This window comes from Bos javanicus, chromosome 11 (genome assembly GCF_032452875.1).
Source record: "Bos javanicus breed banteng chromosome 11, ARS-OSU_banteng_1.0, whole genome shotgun sequence".
Lineage (NCBI taxonomy): Eukaryota > Metazoa > Chordata > Mammalia > Artiodactyla > Bovidae > Bos > Bos javanicus.
This window is the reverse complement of record NC_083878.1, coordinates 97656821-97672831: the sequence shown is the minus strand read 5'-3', so window position 1 is coordinate 97672831 and position 16011 is coordinate 97656821. Positions and strand designations below refer to the sequence as shown.

General features: G+C 51.1%; 1 protein-coding gene across 14 annotated transcripts in view; it reads right to left on the bottom strand.

The window, feature by feature from the left end:
- Nucleotides 1-16011, bottom strand: part of RALGPS1 (Ral GEF with PH domain and SH3 binding motif 1) — a 297598-nt gene that overhangs the window by 43802 nt on the left and 237785 nt on the right. For all 14 annotated transcript variants that reach the window (XM_061433551.1, XM_061433547.1, XM_061433548.1 and 11 more), the window contains 3 exons: nt 10858-10995; nt 8403-8496; nt 3867-3934 (listed from right to left, as the gene is read on the bottom strand). In XM_061433551.1, coding sequence (XP_061289535.1) covers nt 3867-3934; nt 8403-8496; nt 10858-10995 — 300 coding nt within the window. The remainder of the gene's footprint in view (nt 1-3866; nt 3935-8402; nt 8497-10857; nt 10996-16011) is intronic.

Genomic DNA, 16011 nt, shown 5'->3' with positions numbered 1-16011 from the left:
GGGCCTGGCTCACAGTCGGCCCCTGGCATGTGAAGCCTCCAGTGAACAGACTCTCCTGGGGCCTTTCCTCAGCAGGTGTGGGGTGCTTGCTGGCTGGAAAGAGCCTGGGACTGTAGCCCCAGCCCCCTCCTGAGGAGCTGAGGGAGGCTGCGTTCCTCCCATTCTTGGGACTGCAAGAGGCACATTCCTGTCCCTGGTCTGGTCGGGCTCTTGCCATGCAGCCCCATCTAATTGCCAGACATGGAAGACCTCCCTGGGGCTGCCCTTTGTCCTGCCTGCAAGGGACCCCGCAGGTCCCCTCTGCTGTCTGGAAGCTGAGGCTGGGAAGCCGGGATCCCTGAGTGCATCTAAAGCCTTCCAGACACTTCTGGGCCCTCTGATGGTACATGAAAACCTTAATACCCTGCTTCGAGGCTGGAGCCGCAGCTGTGGAAAGTCAGTGGCAGATGCGCCTGGGTACTGAGGTCTGCTGGCCTCAGCACTTTGCTGGGAGGAGTGTGGAGTCAGCAGGCAGCCGGAGAACCAGGTGCCCACAGGCCCAGCTGGGAGCCCAGAGATCAAGCACCCCACATGCGGGGCTTTGGGAATTCCAGGCCTGGGGAAGGCAGACATGGGACAGGGAAGCACAGAAAGCTGTCTAGTTTCCACAAGGGAAGAACCCTGAAGCACGGAGAGCTGCAAGAGCGTGTAACTCAAGGTCAGCAGGCTCTGGAAACCGGCAGGTAGTGGATGTTTTAGGTTTGCAGACCTCAGGGTCTCTGTCTCAACCTCAACTCTGCTGCCATAGCAAGCAAGTAGCCAGTGCATCCACGGCTGTGTGGCTGTGCTTGGATACAAACCAGAGCGGTCTGCATCAGAGCCACGTGTGTCATTCCCCAGTGTAACAGCGGACCTGACCTGGTCGGGGAGCGGGAGGAGAGAGAGGAGGAAAGATTTCTCCAAACCCGAGTGATGATTCAGCGACAGAGGCAGAATCATAACATTGACAGTAATAACATCATCCTAATAAAGTTACATTTGATGAGGGTGTGTTCTGTGTCAGGCACACGTGATCTTAATAAATTCTCACACCCACTCTCTGAGGGAGGTATTACTATGCCCACTTTACAGGTGGAGAAATCAAGGCTCGGTGGGCACACGGGGTGTTCTGTCCGACCCTTCAGATGAGTCCTTCACCCTACTTGGTGCCCTTGGGAGGCTGGACCCAAGAGGCATCTCTTGGCTCCCTTACCCCAGGCTTCCAGCTGGGTTTGGCTGACGGGAGGCTCCAGCTGTAGATACGGTGGGAGGGCGGAGGAGAGAGACAGCAGGGCATTTCAGCTCCGCCCTTCCCCCTCCTTTACCCTTGGCTACCACAATTCCTGCTGAGCTGACTTGTCCTCTGCGACTCAGCACTTGTTGGAGTTGGTAACAGTTTTTCTTCCCCAAGTCCTTCAGCCTAGAGGTGCTGGGTACCCCGCTGTCCTTGTGTAAAGTATTTATTCCTATTCCCATTTCACCTTCATTAAGTCTCTTCCGGTGAGTCATCTGGGGGCAATTCTGTTTCCTGGCAGGACTCTGACTGATGCTGGAGGTTAGTTAACTGGCTGGCTTCTGGTTTCACAAGGCCAATAAGGCCAATAAACACCGGAGCCAGGTGGGGATGAGGGGGGATGGGATGGAAGGAGAGTAGGGCTGAACCTCGAGGAGGCTGGACAGGGGCCCGGATCCAGCCCTGGTACCGGTTTCCATCCTAGGCAGGGCTCAAAAGTGAGTGTAGGCACTTCCCCAGTGGTCCAGTGACTAAGTCTCCACATGCCCAGTGCAGGGGACCCGGGTTTGATCCCTGGTCAGGGAACTAGATCCCACATGCCGCAACTACAGATCCCGTGTGCTGCACCTAAGACCCGGTGCAGCCAAAGACACACATATCGTATTGTTAAAAAGTGAATGGAGCTCCTCCTTTCCTGCCCCAGGGCTCGGGGAGTGGTCTGCTTCTGGAGGCCCCCAGAAGCAGTGTTAAGTTTCCTGTGCCTGGCTCCTGTCTCCACCTGGGGCACTGGGAGACAGATAAATCCTCCAGCTTGTTGGGCCGTGGGGACCTGACAGCACCTGGGGGAGGCCTGAGATGTACTCATCCCGTTCAGGTGTGCTAACCGGACAGGGTGCAGGGAACTCTTACTCAGACTGATCAGGAGACGGAAGGGCAGAACCCTCTGTAGCCAAGCCCACTCTCTGCTCCAGAACCCTGGCATTCCCTCCGGAACAAAAAGCCTTGAGTGGTTAGTGTTCCTACACCCCTCTGATGGATCCCTTCCACCCCCACCCACGGTCGGGTGTATGTGAGCATCGGGAAGGAACACGGCTGACTAAGCGGGAGAAGGTTCTAAAACAAGAAGGCAGAGACGAGACCAGCGCTAGAAACTTCTCTCTGGTCACTGCTGGTGGGTCATCTGCCGTGTGCAGAAGGCAGTGGACGTGAAAGGAGACCATGGGAGACAGCTTCCTATTGGGCTCATGGAACCCTGTGAGGATCAAGTTTAGGCCAGGACTCTGTCTCTTGAGGTGTAGACAGCAGCATCCCCAAGCTGTGTGGATCAACCAGCGTCTCCGTCTCTCTGCTAAGTTACCGTGGGACCCTGGGGGTGGGCTAGGGGCAGGGTCCAGCCTACACACTGGAGCTGGAGAGGCTGGGAAAGGTAAGGCGCCTGGAGGAAACCCCGGAGTCAGGGCAGAGGCCTTGCCTGGCGGGGCCAGTGAGAGGCTGTGACATAGCCTCCTGCGGCCCTAGGGTCCTGACACGGCAGCACCGCTGCACCAGCCTGGCTCCAGAAAGGGGAGTAAGTGGTTGGTTAGCAGGTCAACAGGTCGGGGGCAGGGGCCATGACACCAGGCAGAAGCCTGAGACAGCCGCCTCCTCACCACTCACTAACCGCCTGTCAGATGTATCATTTCAATTTTGATATTCCAGTGACTCTGGGATGGGAGGCTTATTATCCCCATCTTATGGGTAAGGAAACCGAGGCCCAGAGGGTGTAAAGTTGCTTGTCCAAGACTGTAGTGGCCTGGCACCCAGGTGAGTGTCACATAAGCTCACACCAGGAGGAGGAAGTACAATTGGACCCCAGCCTGCAATCTGATCCTGCCCGGAACAGCAGCAGAGAGCAGCCCCAGCAAGAGTCGGACACGACTTAGCAACTGAACAACAACCAAAAGGAAACTGTCGCAAGACAACTCTGAAGCAGCCAACATCGCGTACACGTGGGCAGAGTGCTTTAAAAGCGTGAGTGGCCCAGCCCTCAAGGTGAGAGCTGGTTCCACCTCCACTTTGTGGACGAGGCCACTGAGGATCGGAGAGGTATGGTGACAGGGCTGGAAGCAGCACAGCTCGAGTTTGACTTCAAAGCCTGGGCCTCTTATCTCTATGGGACGCCACATGCATCCCAAATATGGGAATAAAACTGATGCCCCAGGAAGGTGAGCCCTGTGTGTGTGGTGGGACCAAATGCCCCAGGCAACCCGTGCACCCCTCTGGGGCTTGTTACCCCAAGCCTGGGTGGGAGGCCTGATGACAAGCATCCAGGTGACCTGGAGAGTGTCCTGGGTTTCTCCACCCAGTGCAGGCCCCCAGCTTGGGCTCTGATCTTGCCTCTGTTGGGTCTCAGACTCTCCCAGGGAGCCCCCAGCCCAGAGGTGCCCTATAGGAACCCAGTGTGATCAGAAGCCTGGGCAGGCTGCATGGGGTGGGGGAGGCGGCTGTGAGCAGGGATGCTGAGGCTGCCAGCCAGCAAACTGGACTCTGGTCTTTGGCTCCACAGGCAAGGCCAACCCTGGCAGCCCCATCTGGGCCATTGGTGAGTCTGCCCCCACCCTAGGGGCTACGATACCTGCAAGATCTTCCTTGGAAGAGACTAGTCTCGGGGAGCTGCTTCCTGGTTCAATTCGGAGTGACAGTCTGAAAACAAAGATTTTCAAAGGATTAGATGGGCTCTAGGGTGTCAGAGGGGGAACCGGACATGTGCAAGCTGGGAACTGGGAAACTGGACTGCTGCTAAGGGCTATTTGTCATGGAGCCAGCAGTGCTCTGAGGTCTGCTCCAGATCACAGACACAGCTTTCCAAGGTCCCCGGGGGATTTCCATGACCAAGAAATGATGGCTAGGGAAGACACAGTAAATAGTGCAATCATGGCCCCTTATTGCCGGGTACAGATGTGTTCCTGCTCAAGACAACACTATGAACTAGGAACACCATCCCCATCCTGTAGATGAAAAAAGTGAGGGGCAGTGAGGTCACACAGCTCCCCCCAGATGTGCGGGGCTAACAATTGGCCGAGCAGGGGATCGGGGCTGTCTGACCCCAAGCCAGGGGGTTTAATCATTACACTGCATTCTCAGATGCCTCCAGAGAGGCATGACATAGTAGTTATTATTGTTTTTCTTTAAAGCATCGATTAAGAAACTTCTGGCTGAAAATGACAGAGTGAAACTGGATGCCAGAGTTTCCCTCACCCAACAAGACCAATAAACAATTACAAACACTCAGGAGTAAAAGAGCTCCCCAGCTGCTGCTTAACAAGGGAGGGGGCATGAACTTCAAGAACTTGTAGCCAGGGAAAGAAAAAGCGGATCGTGTAGCTGAACAAGAGCCATCGTGTGGCCCAGCTCCCATCCTGACCTCGGACTTCTCAGGGGGTCTGAACGGCTCCAGATTTGGGAGAGACACGGATGGGGTGGTGGGTGGACGGCATGGGGGATGCTCTGATGGAAATGAAGTCTCCATGGTGCGGCGGGGGAGGTGGGGGTGCATCATCTGAAACCTGAGGGTATCCCTTTCTGGAATGGGATTCAGCCCCCTATTAGATGGAGGAAACACTGATGAAGGCCTTTTAACAGAGTCCCCTTCTCTAGAACAGATGGCTTGCTCCCTGCTTCCAAGGAGCTGGAGCCCTGAGTGCCCCCAGGCCACACAGAGGGCAGAGAATGAGAACCCCTGTGCCTCTCAGCACAGCGGAAGGAAAACCAGCCCATTCCACACAGCGCAGCAGAACCAGACGGCACCTCCTTCCATCAGAGCCGTGGACTAGCTAGAGGAAGCCTCTCACGTGGGAGCAAAACAGAAAGAAACAGTGGGGCCAACTCAAACATCCTCACAGAAAAAGGGGACAGAGGGAGAAGAGAGCACTGTCCAGATCGCTTGGCCCAGAGGGCAGCCCCAGGGGACACGGGGAAATCCCCCCAGGTGCTTGAGACTCTGGGTTGTATAGAACCAAACCTGGAAACTGAGATGGGAACACAAAAGATGAAAGGGGAGACTGGAGACCCCAGGGAACAAACCAAGGGCAGAAACAAGAGGACTGAAGGGATACCAAAGGAGAAACAGATCAACCCCAGTGACTGAGGATGAAAGAGATGGAGATTACAGCCATTAGAAAGAAGTCCATGGCGATGAAAGGCAGATAGCATCCAGTGTATGGATTCCTGGAATGCCGGAGAGAGAAAAGACAAAAAATGGCGCAGAAGAAGTGGTCGAAGATAGAAACCAAAAGAATTCCTCTGTGATGAAGAAAGAGCATATGCCGTTCCAGGGAAAGCTCCACTAGGAGGCATTCCCCTTTCGAGGCTTTTGAACTTTAAGGAATTCTTCCCACGAGGTAGACAAAACAAGTCACTTACAAGAGGAAAAATCTAGACTGGCTTGAGACTTGTCTATAGCAGCACCCAGTGCCAGACGGCAGTGGGGCAGGTTCTCTGTGTCCTGCGGGAGGGAAACCAAGGAGCCCAGCAAGTTAGAGGCAGATGTTTTCACGAAAGACGTGCATCAGAGTGTGCAGGACTTGAGCAAACCTACTTCACGATGAAACCCAGCTAAATAAGGGACTGAGTTAAAATAAAGACTCCAGGAATGGAGAAGCGACAGGTGATAAGAACTGAAAACGTTTAACTAAAATGATTCCTAAAGAGTAGGAATCATAATTCCTGAACATGATGTGTGTGTTACAAACTTGGAGAAACAAGAAGATAACTAAGGAGGAGTTGGAAGGTGGTACAGGAGAGGTGAAGGAGGCAGGTGGAGCTTGCTAACGAGCTCATCTTTTATGACCTAGTCAATGGGCCCTGCTCACCATGGAAATCCAGTTAAAACAGAACTTAGGGACTTCAACCTCGTCATGTTCTTGCTGACCTCTTCTGTTAATCTTAGAAGGCTCTTTTAGGGAATAATATCTATTGTGGAGAAATGTTTATCTGAAGAGTGGCAATTCCTTATGTTTTATTTCAGTTCCTTTTTCTGGTTAGAGTAAAACTGAAGTTGTTTTAATTAAAAAATAGCAAGTGCAGTATAATCCAATTTCAATAAATTCTATTCTTGCATCCATCCATCTATCCATCCTTCTCCATGTGTATATATGCACTTTCTATGCACAGAAGAAGGCTCAGAATAATGCTCATTTAATGCCAACAGTCATGCTTTTCAAGTGGCCGGAATTTGGGGAATTTTTCTTAAATAAAGTAAAATAGATGAAAGACTGAAGAAGACAAAACACTGGTTGGGCTCCTTGGCACAATGTCTTCAAGGTAAGAGGAAGCCTGTGTCCTCGGAGGTGGGGATCAAGCCGCTGGGTGTGCACTGGGCCATGGGGTGTGGGTCCCTCCAGCAGAGTCACAAGCCCCAGGCATCCTTTGTCACTCCGATCCAGGGTCCTCCTACGAAGGGACCCCCTCAGTGGTCTGGGCCCGGGACAAGAACACAGCCTTCCTTCCTGGGTGTGCCCACTTGGACCACAACAAAAAGCCTTTGTGAAATCCAGGCATTAAGTGCTAGGGGTGTTCATTGTCCTTCAGAATGGAAGGCGTAATTACTCACAATTTGCAGCTTGTCCAAGGATTAGCTCATGGTTAGAAGTATTTATGGACCATTTTTCTCCTTAAAGTATATTAGTGTTAATGAAAAACTACTGTCTTTTTAATAAAATTATTGGCACACGAATGGAAAATGTTATCCCAGAACCTAACTGGGAATAATTTCCCACTCCAGGGTACTCTTTTCAGGAACAGCAAATGCTTTGTCAGTAACAATGAGCAATTTGTGGCAAACATAATTTGAATGGTCATCTCTGGCCCTGATCTATTGCTGTTACGATTATGTAACAGATCAAAATGTATTACATTCTATTTTAACAAAATATTGTACAATAACAACTAAAGGTATCACCTCTATATTTCTAAAGACAGCCAACCACTAGGAGGACCATGTGGGGAGCTTTGGAAACAAATACAGATTTCCAGGCCCCATCCCAGACATCTGGGAGGCTAGAAGGCTTCCTGGGTATCTCTGGCCCACGGCCAGGGCTGAAATCCACTACCGCAGAGCTGGCGGGGGTGGTGTTACTTCAACAGCCATTCCCAAGGGCTTGGTGAATGAAAACGGGTAACCTGAAGGTGCCCCTAGTGGCCACAGTTTCCAGCCACTTAGATGAAGAGCAAATCATCAAGCTGACCTCATTTTTAAATGTAAAACTGGAAAAGATTAAAAAATATATTGGAGAGCAGGATTCAAAGAGATTATGCACGCTTTACTGGACGCAACCAATAAGACAAGATTTAAAAGAACACATGCAAAGCTGGCGCTAAGGGGGGAAATCAATCAATTACATGATGTCCAAGACTAGCCTTGATAATAGGCCGTGTGAAAAGCCCTGAGGTTCTGAGATGACCTCAAGCTCAAAATGAGCCAAGAATGTCCAATCAATATGGGGGACATGTAAAGGTACTATACTCCAATAACAATTCAGCAGGAAAAAAAAAATACGGTGGACAGACTCAGCATGAAAAGTCCTCCTTCTCCCTTTAATTACATAGAAATGCTGGATAAATTCCCAGCTGCCACAGATGAAGAGAGAACTGAAAGCCAGAGCAGGTGAGTGGGAGACGAGGCCAGAGGGCCCACCGGGGTCTTCATGGGAACTGGGTGTATTCTATATGGGCTGCGTGGAATGGAGATGGAGCCTCCACCAGCGCCAGGTGGCGAGAGTCCAGCAGCAAGTGGGGGCCCCAGGGAGCTGCCTCGTCCGTGAACAGGTTCTTGAGAACTCTGTTTGGCAGCGCGGAGATGAGTCTAGAAAGCTGCCCTTCCGCTCAGTGCTCTGAGTGGGGAGTCCGTCATGAGAACCTGGAGCATGAAGCTTGCACCACACACCGCCGTGGAGCCCCAATTTTACCCTCCCCACTGGAAAAAGCCACGCCGAGAAGCTGATGGAACACCATCCTCTGTCCAGAGGGGCCTATGGGGGCGGACTGGTGTGGGAGGAGACGCTCAGCAGCCCCGCTCTGGGCTCTGTGGGGTCCGAGGGCCCCGAACACTCACGTGCTGGGGTGGGGGCATGGATGCTGCTGTACAGGTGGCCGGGGCAGGGCGGGCACTCACTTGTAGTTGTCATCCTCCACGAACTTCTGGAGCTCTTCAATGTAGCGCACGGACTTCAGGTACTTCTGCACGTGGGGCAGGGTGGTGAGGTGGTCTGCAGGAGAAGAAGACCCAGAGGCTTCAGTCTCTCCCCGTCTTTGTCTCTCCCTGTCTCTGGGCCCCACCTGAGACGCGACTGAGACATATAGGCAGTCTTTCAACAGTTGGTGATGATCCCCTGGGCCAGGCCTGGGCTGGGCACTGGGCACTGGGCACAGATCCTCGAGGCATGCCCCCCCAGATGGCTGGGCCATAGACCCCACACCCCAAGGTCACCACGGTTCCTTGGCTGAGCAAAGATGGGTCTTGGCGGGGGGTGTGGTGGGGAAAGATGGCCTCCAGCAAAGACCAGAGCCAGATGCGTGCCCTCAAACAGGTTTCCACTGGAATAACTGGACCAGTCTCCCTCACCCACCCCACCGGCTCCATGTGACAAGAATGAATGGATCCTGTTCAGCCTGGTGAGCAACCCAAACCCAGAATCGGGTGCAGCCTGAGAGCCTGGCTGCTGCACCCTGAGAAGATGGGGAGGGGCCTCGATGCTTGAGCACCTGTTCTGTGCCAGGCTCTGCACTGGGTGATTTCTAGAAGCCATCTGGCCTCAACCTTTGTACTTGCCTCATTTCCAGGAATAAGCTGCACAGAGGAGGAAGCCACAATAACTTGCAAGGTCACTCCACTGAGAAGTTTTGACCTGAGTCACCTGTGGCCTCGGCCACACTGCGCTGTCTGTCTCTCTGGCCCAGGCTGATTCATGTCAAGTGCTCTCCTCAGACCATCATGGTCACTGCATTCTTTCTGAGGGGTGCCCACACCCTCCCTGATCCTCTCTGCCATTCTCCACTGGTTGGGACAGAACTGGTTGAGGAGGGAGGTGGAGGCAGTGGAGGAGGCCTTGCAGAGGAGCAGAAAATAGGGTGGGGAAGGGCCGCTGCTTTCCTGGGGCAGGGGTGAGGGGGTTGGCAGTGCATCTGGGTGCCAAGATGAGCCTCTGATGACTCTGCCCAGTAACTGAGAGATTCTCAGCGGGTCATTCGGTTTCTGAATGTGTTCTGGTCTCTGAAATGGGGATAAGAACCCCTGCTTCACAATGCTGATGAGGGGGAAGATACAGGTACACAGAACAGCGGTAAGAGTGAGCGTTTCCTGAGCTCTGATAAAAGGCTGGGGCGAGGGCTTGGCACACACACCTCCCTGTTGTCACTGATGAGAAAACCTCAGAGGAGACAGACTTTTCAAGAAGCAGGGCTGAGACATGAAGCCGCATCTTTCTGACGCTGAAGCCAAGCCTGTAATTGCTCTGCTGGCCAGCATGACCAGTGCTGAGCCCCCAGGAAGTGGAAAGGGCCCTGGGAACTCAGGCCTCTTCCTGCGTTCTGTGCAGAAGGAAAGCTGGTCTACAAGTGCGGCCTCCCCCTCCCCCGCCCCGCAGTGTGTGTTGAGGGGGTACTCCTGAGCGAACCTTTGGGTTTTGTGCCTGCCCCCCGCAGTGGCCTTCCCACGTGGAGGCAGCTGGCTTCTCCCACCCCGTGTGCTGGAGGAAGGGTTGGTCTCTTCTCCTCCTGCTTTGCTGCTTCCTGACTTCTACTCCTCCCCCTCCTGTGAAGCTCTGCTCCACCGAGACACATTACCGCAGCTGTACCACCCTTCCCCTCTTCCCTGTGACTTCTGCCACATGGTGCCCAGGTCACTCAGGCCCATTCCTGGAGGACCTGGGTATCTGACTCCTGGCTGAGCCTATTCCCCAGTGTCCACGTGGCTGGCCCATCGGCGTCTCCATCAATATCTCCTCCATCCATCTCAGATGCACATCATCAGGGTCACCCTTTGGATTTGGTCACCTGTGGGAGAGCCTGGCTAGTTGTTGACCAAGTCAATGCTCTTTTCCCTCTAGGCCCACAGCTATGTTGCATTCCTACCTTCCCTGGACAGAAGCAATGAGTGCCATGTGCAAGTCTGACCCAGAAGTCCCATTCTTATATGATTCTCTCTTCTTCTGCATCTGCCAGCTGGATGCAGAGTTCCGTGGAGGACTTGGCACCGTGGGACATGGTGGAACCACATGATAGAGGAGCCCGAGTCCCAGAATCTGCTTGGAGGAGAGCCACCCAGGAGCTGCCCACAGAGCTCTTCATCGATGAGACCTGGCTCTGCCACTGACTAGGTGTGTGCCCTTAGACAGGTGACCACAGTATGCTCAGCCTCGGTTTCCCCATCCTTGATACAGGGATGGTAACGTCTAGTCTGCACAGTCTTTGATGATCAAACATGCTTGCAATGGATCCAGCATGCATTTGATGCTCAGGATATCAAAACGAAGAGCCTGGGGTGGGGACTACCTGGTCTCTAGAACTTTCTCACTGATAATGTGCTGCACCCAAAAGATTTCACAATCCCAACAACCAGGGGGACTAACCATAGCTGCAGGAAACTTGTAAGTCAGCAATTATTCGGAGAATATTGTTCATCTGATTGGATCTTTGTTCGTTTTCCATGATGCTGCCTGAGGCAGGATACGCAGAATCAATGTAGATTAAATCCAGAAGATAGATGCCTAAAATCAAAGAAGATATTTAATGATGGAAGGTGTTCATTTATCAGAATGGCACAGAACAGAACTGCTCTGCTAGAAGGTACACGGTGATTATGGAAAACTGCAATATGATTTGGACTTCAATTCCAATCCTGACTACTAACTGTTCACATAAATTGCTCAACCGTAAATCAAACATCTGAGCAACAACCAAAATGAATGCTGGCAAGATTTTAGCATTTTGAGTTCCTACACTCTTCCAGCAACAGGGGTTAGTCCCTGTAACCCAGCTGGAAAATAACAGGACATGAAAGGGATGAATGAATACTTGTGTTTTACCAACCACTGCTGTTTAATAGGTCTAAGGTGTCATACCCATGAGAACACTGTTTGAATTCAGGTTTTCATTTATTCACTTAACTGTTAGTCTACTTGTTTATCTATTTTTCCTTACATGCACACACACACACCCCACCCCCAAATCATAAATAAAGGAACAAAAGAAGAAATCAAAAAAGCAATAGTCCTTGGTACAAAGAAGTAAGGCTAGACAGAGAATTCTCCTGCTAAGGGTGCTTAATAAGAAAATAACGTGTGATGTGGAAACATTGCTGTGATAGGCCAGTAGGGAGCCTCAGCACAGCCTCAGGGAATCACTCCAAGGGGAACTGGGGGCAAGCTGACTAACCAGAGACGGGCGAAGAGGACTGGCTGTGCAGCGTGGTCCAGCTGACTGGCTTGCTGAGGGCCACACTTCAGAATCTCGAGGTGTGCGTGGACAACCGGTGGCATGGCCTTCCAGCAGCCCCCTTCCAGAGTACTGCCACTAAACCCATAACACTGGTGAAGTGCACAAGTGGTGATGCAAAGCAGAACTGAAGGCAGAACACACTGAATGAGGCAAAGAGGAAGGGCTGATATTAATTAAAGGCATAGGTGATTGAGAAGAGCTAATGATTCCTATCTTCTATGCACAAAGTGATACTGCACCAAAATATACAAAGCAAAAAAGTGCCAAAAATCAAAAGTGGATTCAACAAAGCCACAACTATAGAGGTGGCTTTTGGTATGTCTTTTCCAGAATGTGTGTGTGCGTGTGTGCACATATGTATGTACATACAAAAATATATACATATACATGTATCTATAGGTATATGTATGTATGTGTTCTATATGAACGTATCTAAGTAATGCTGGGCTGGAAGAAGCACAAGCTGGAATCAAGATTGCCGGAAGAAATATCAATAACCTCAGATATGCAGATGACACCACCCTTATGGCAGAAAGTGAAGAGGAACTAAAAAGCCTCTTGATGAAAGTGAAAGTGGTGAGTGAAAAAGTTGGCTTAAAGCTCAACATTCAGAAAAAGAAGATCATGGCATCTGGTCCCATCACTTCATGGCAAATAGATGGGGAAACAGTGTCAGACTTATTTTGGGGGGCTCCAAAATCACTACAGATGGTGACTGCAGCCATGAAATTAAAAGACACTTACTCCTTGGAAGAAAAGTTATGACCAACCTAGATAGCATATTCAAAAGCAGAGACATTACTTTGCCAACAAAGGTCCGTCTAGTCAAGGCTATGGTTTTTCCAGTGGTCATGTATGGATGTGAGAGTTGGACTGTGAAGAAAGCTGAGCGCCGAAGAATTGATGCTTTTGAACTGTGGTGTTGGAGAAGACTCTTGAGAGTCCCCTGGACTGCAAGGAGATCCAACCAGTCCATTCTGAAGGAGATCAGCCCTGAGATTTCTTTGGAAGGAATGATGCTAAAGCTGAAACTCCAGTACTTTGGCCACCTCATGTGAAGAGTTGACTCATTGGAAAAGACTCTGATGCTGGGAGGGATTGGGGGCAGGAGGAGAAGAGGACGACACAGGATGAGATGGCTGGATGGCATTGCCGACTCGATGGACGTGAGTCTGAGTGAACTCCGGGAATTGGTGATGGACAGGGAGGCTTGGCTGTGATTCATGGGGTCACAAAGAGTCGGACACGACTAAGCAACTGAACTGAACTGAAGTAACAATTAAAAGCTTGGTGTTATATAAATAAAAAGACAATTATTTTAAAATACTCATGGAATGCTTATAAACACTGATTATATGCTAGTCTATTAAAAATAAAAGCTTAATACGTTCCAAAATATAAATGCCATAATATGTTCTCTTTGACCTTACATCTAGGATTTAATAAAAAATATAGAAAAAATTCTAACCATTTGTTAAACACACACTCATAAGGAACTTGCACAGAAAAAATGAGAAATCTAAAATAAAAACTTTATGCAAAGACTATGCAATGACAATAAGAACACTATGTAACAAAATTTAAGAGATCAGACCAAAGTGGTAATCAGAGGAAAATTTATAGCCTTAGAAGTTTCCTTTAAACTACTAAGAATTGCAACAAATGTAACTAACCAGGTACTTAATAGGCAAGTTGTGGGTTTTCTGCATGGCTGGACAGCACTGCACTGATTTTTACATTCACTGTGTCATTTGTCTTTATAAAACCCATTTCACAGAGGAGGAAAAGGAAATGCAGAGAGCATGTATAACTTGCTCCAGGTCACACAGCTGGTAAGCGATAGGGGTGGGAGCTGAACCCACGCCTGCCTCCCCAGAGAACACGCTTCCTGCCATCACAGTGGACTGCTGCTGCTGGATACCATGAGTCACTCGTCTGCTTTTAAAATAGCTACACGTTTTTTACGGGAAACTGTTAAATCACAGAAACATATGCTAGTACTTCTCCTAGGAGTCGTTTCCACTTCCTTTCTTTCTAGTGGCACCATGTTTCCAAAATTTAAAAAAAGTAGAAATCATCTCCCTTGTATCGAAGCTCCAAGTTTGGAAGGTTTAACTTCACAGGTTCATGATTTCTCTTATTGTGTTTTCCCTCTTCCCGTTTGAAAATCTAAGTTGGTTACCTCCCCAAGGATTTGGCAATGGCGATCCTGAAAATTCCATTAAGGCTTGAACCACAACAGAAAGCATCCCCTAGTGCTGAGCAGGAGGTGAGGGGATAAGGGACACGCTGTGCAGACCAAACCCACTGGCTCTGAGCTGCAGAGTGAACCTCGGCTCAGGAGCAAGGCCCTGAGGAGCAGGATATGGGAGACAGGAGAGGAACGATGCTTCCTAGGAATCTGCTACAAGACGGGAACCTCCTCATCTCCTGTGATCTTCCCATCGACCCCGTGGTGAGGGTTGAGTAGCAAAGTAAAGTTCAGGGAGATTAAGAAATTGGCCTAAGGCCTCAGGAGTGTGTTGGATTCGAACCCAGGTCTCTCTGGCTCCAGCGCCTATTCCAACTCACTCACTGGTCACGGAATTAGTCACCCTTTCTTGAATAACACCCTCACAGGGAAGGCTCGCCCTCCGCCGCCCTGTGAGGACCAGGGCTGGCTTCTCTGCATCCTCTCAGGTCTTGGCTCTGCAAACAGAGGCGAGGAGAAGCTGAACACCATCTCCACCCAGCCCCTGCCTGTCTCCTGGGGGCAAGGAGAGCTCATTACTTCACAGGAGCAAACCCCACTGTACAGTTGTTCCTCACCCCACTCCACGAAACATATCCGTTCCCCCAGTCCAGGCCGAGGCCACCACACGTGAGGTGGAGAGGACCTCCCAAAGGAGGCCCCCTGACCAGACCCCAAACCTCGGCACCACCTGACAGTCTGCATCTAAACGGCTCATCACTGCCGCAACAAAAACTGCTTCCAAGCAGGAAATCTACAGTTAATACTGCGTAAGTCCAGGAAAATTCTCAGTATTGTCATCAGTCCATAACTGGCAATATTTAAAAGCCTAAACTGTGATGAAATCATCAGAATAGCCCTGCCCACTTGGACTGGGCCAGTGCTCACCGCAATTAGATACTTATTGGGACTGTTCCTGTATCTGCTGTCTGATGCCCGCTTCAGACTTTATGTAAACCTTTCCGAAGAGGAAATGTCTTGCTCCACGAGCTCAAGTCCCAGCAGCTGGAACAGAGCACATAGGAGCTGCCTGGTGAACATCAGCTGAAAGAAGGAAGGTATGAATGCAAGCCTACTTCAGTCCACAAGATAACCTTATGAAGTACATTTTTATCCTCATTTGGGAGCTAAGAAAGAGACACTGGGAGTCAAGTGATGATTATAATCTGAGTCTGAGCACTCACTATGTGCCAGCTCCTAAACTAAGAGCTTAGCCCTGTTGGTTGATTTGTAATAACTATTCTGTTTTCAGGGAGGCTTTATTTATATCTTTCCTTGGTGGCTTAGACGGTAAAGCATCTGCCTGCAACGTGGGAGACCTGGGTTCGATCCCTGGGTCGGGAAGATCCCCTGGGGGAAGGAAATGGCAGCCCACTCTAGTACTCTTGCCTGGAGAATCCCATGGATGGAGGAGGCTGGTAGGCTACAGTCCATGGGGTCACAAAGAGTCGGACACGACGGAGCAACTTTGCTTCACTCACTCTATTTCTACAGAGGAAGAAACGAGCTGAGAGCACGGCACTGCTTGTCTGAGGCCACACAGCTGGGAAGTGGCAGAGGCAGGATTCGAACACACGTCAGTCGGTGCAGGTGGCCATACTGTCAGTCCTTCTCTGACCCCAGCCCGGGTCCTCTGGAGCCCGGCAGCAGGCGAGGCAGGACAGGGCACAGCTGAACCCAGAGGCAACCTGGCCATGGCTCTCCCTGCCCAGTATTCCCCTTGTAGTCAACATTCTCCAGGAGGACTGACCGCTACAGGGTGGCCGTGTTGTCCACTCCTCCCGTGGTGGCACATCTGTCCTAGGTCCCATCGCCGGTGGCCCCCCTACAGGCTGAGGGCCCAGCCAGCTCTGCCACGTGACATGCAGCTGTGGTGGAAGTGGAGAGTGTGAGGCTCAGAGCCAGGAGACTGGGAAGCCTGGCCCTGCCACCAACCAGCTGGGTGGCCTCAGGGAAGCCTTTCCACCTCCCTGATGGTGACCGGGGGCAATGACAGTGGCTGTCAGAGCCTCTCAGCTCCGGGTTGGACCACTGAGGTGCCCTTGAAGCTGAGCCT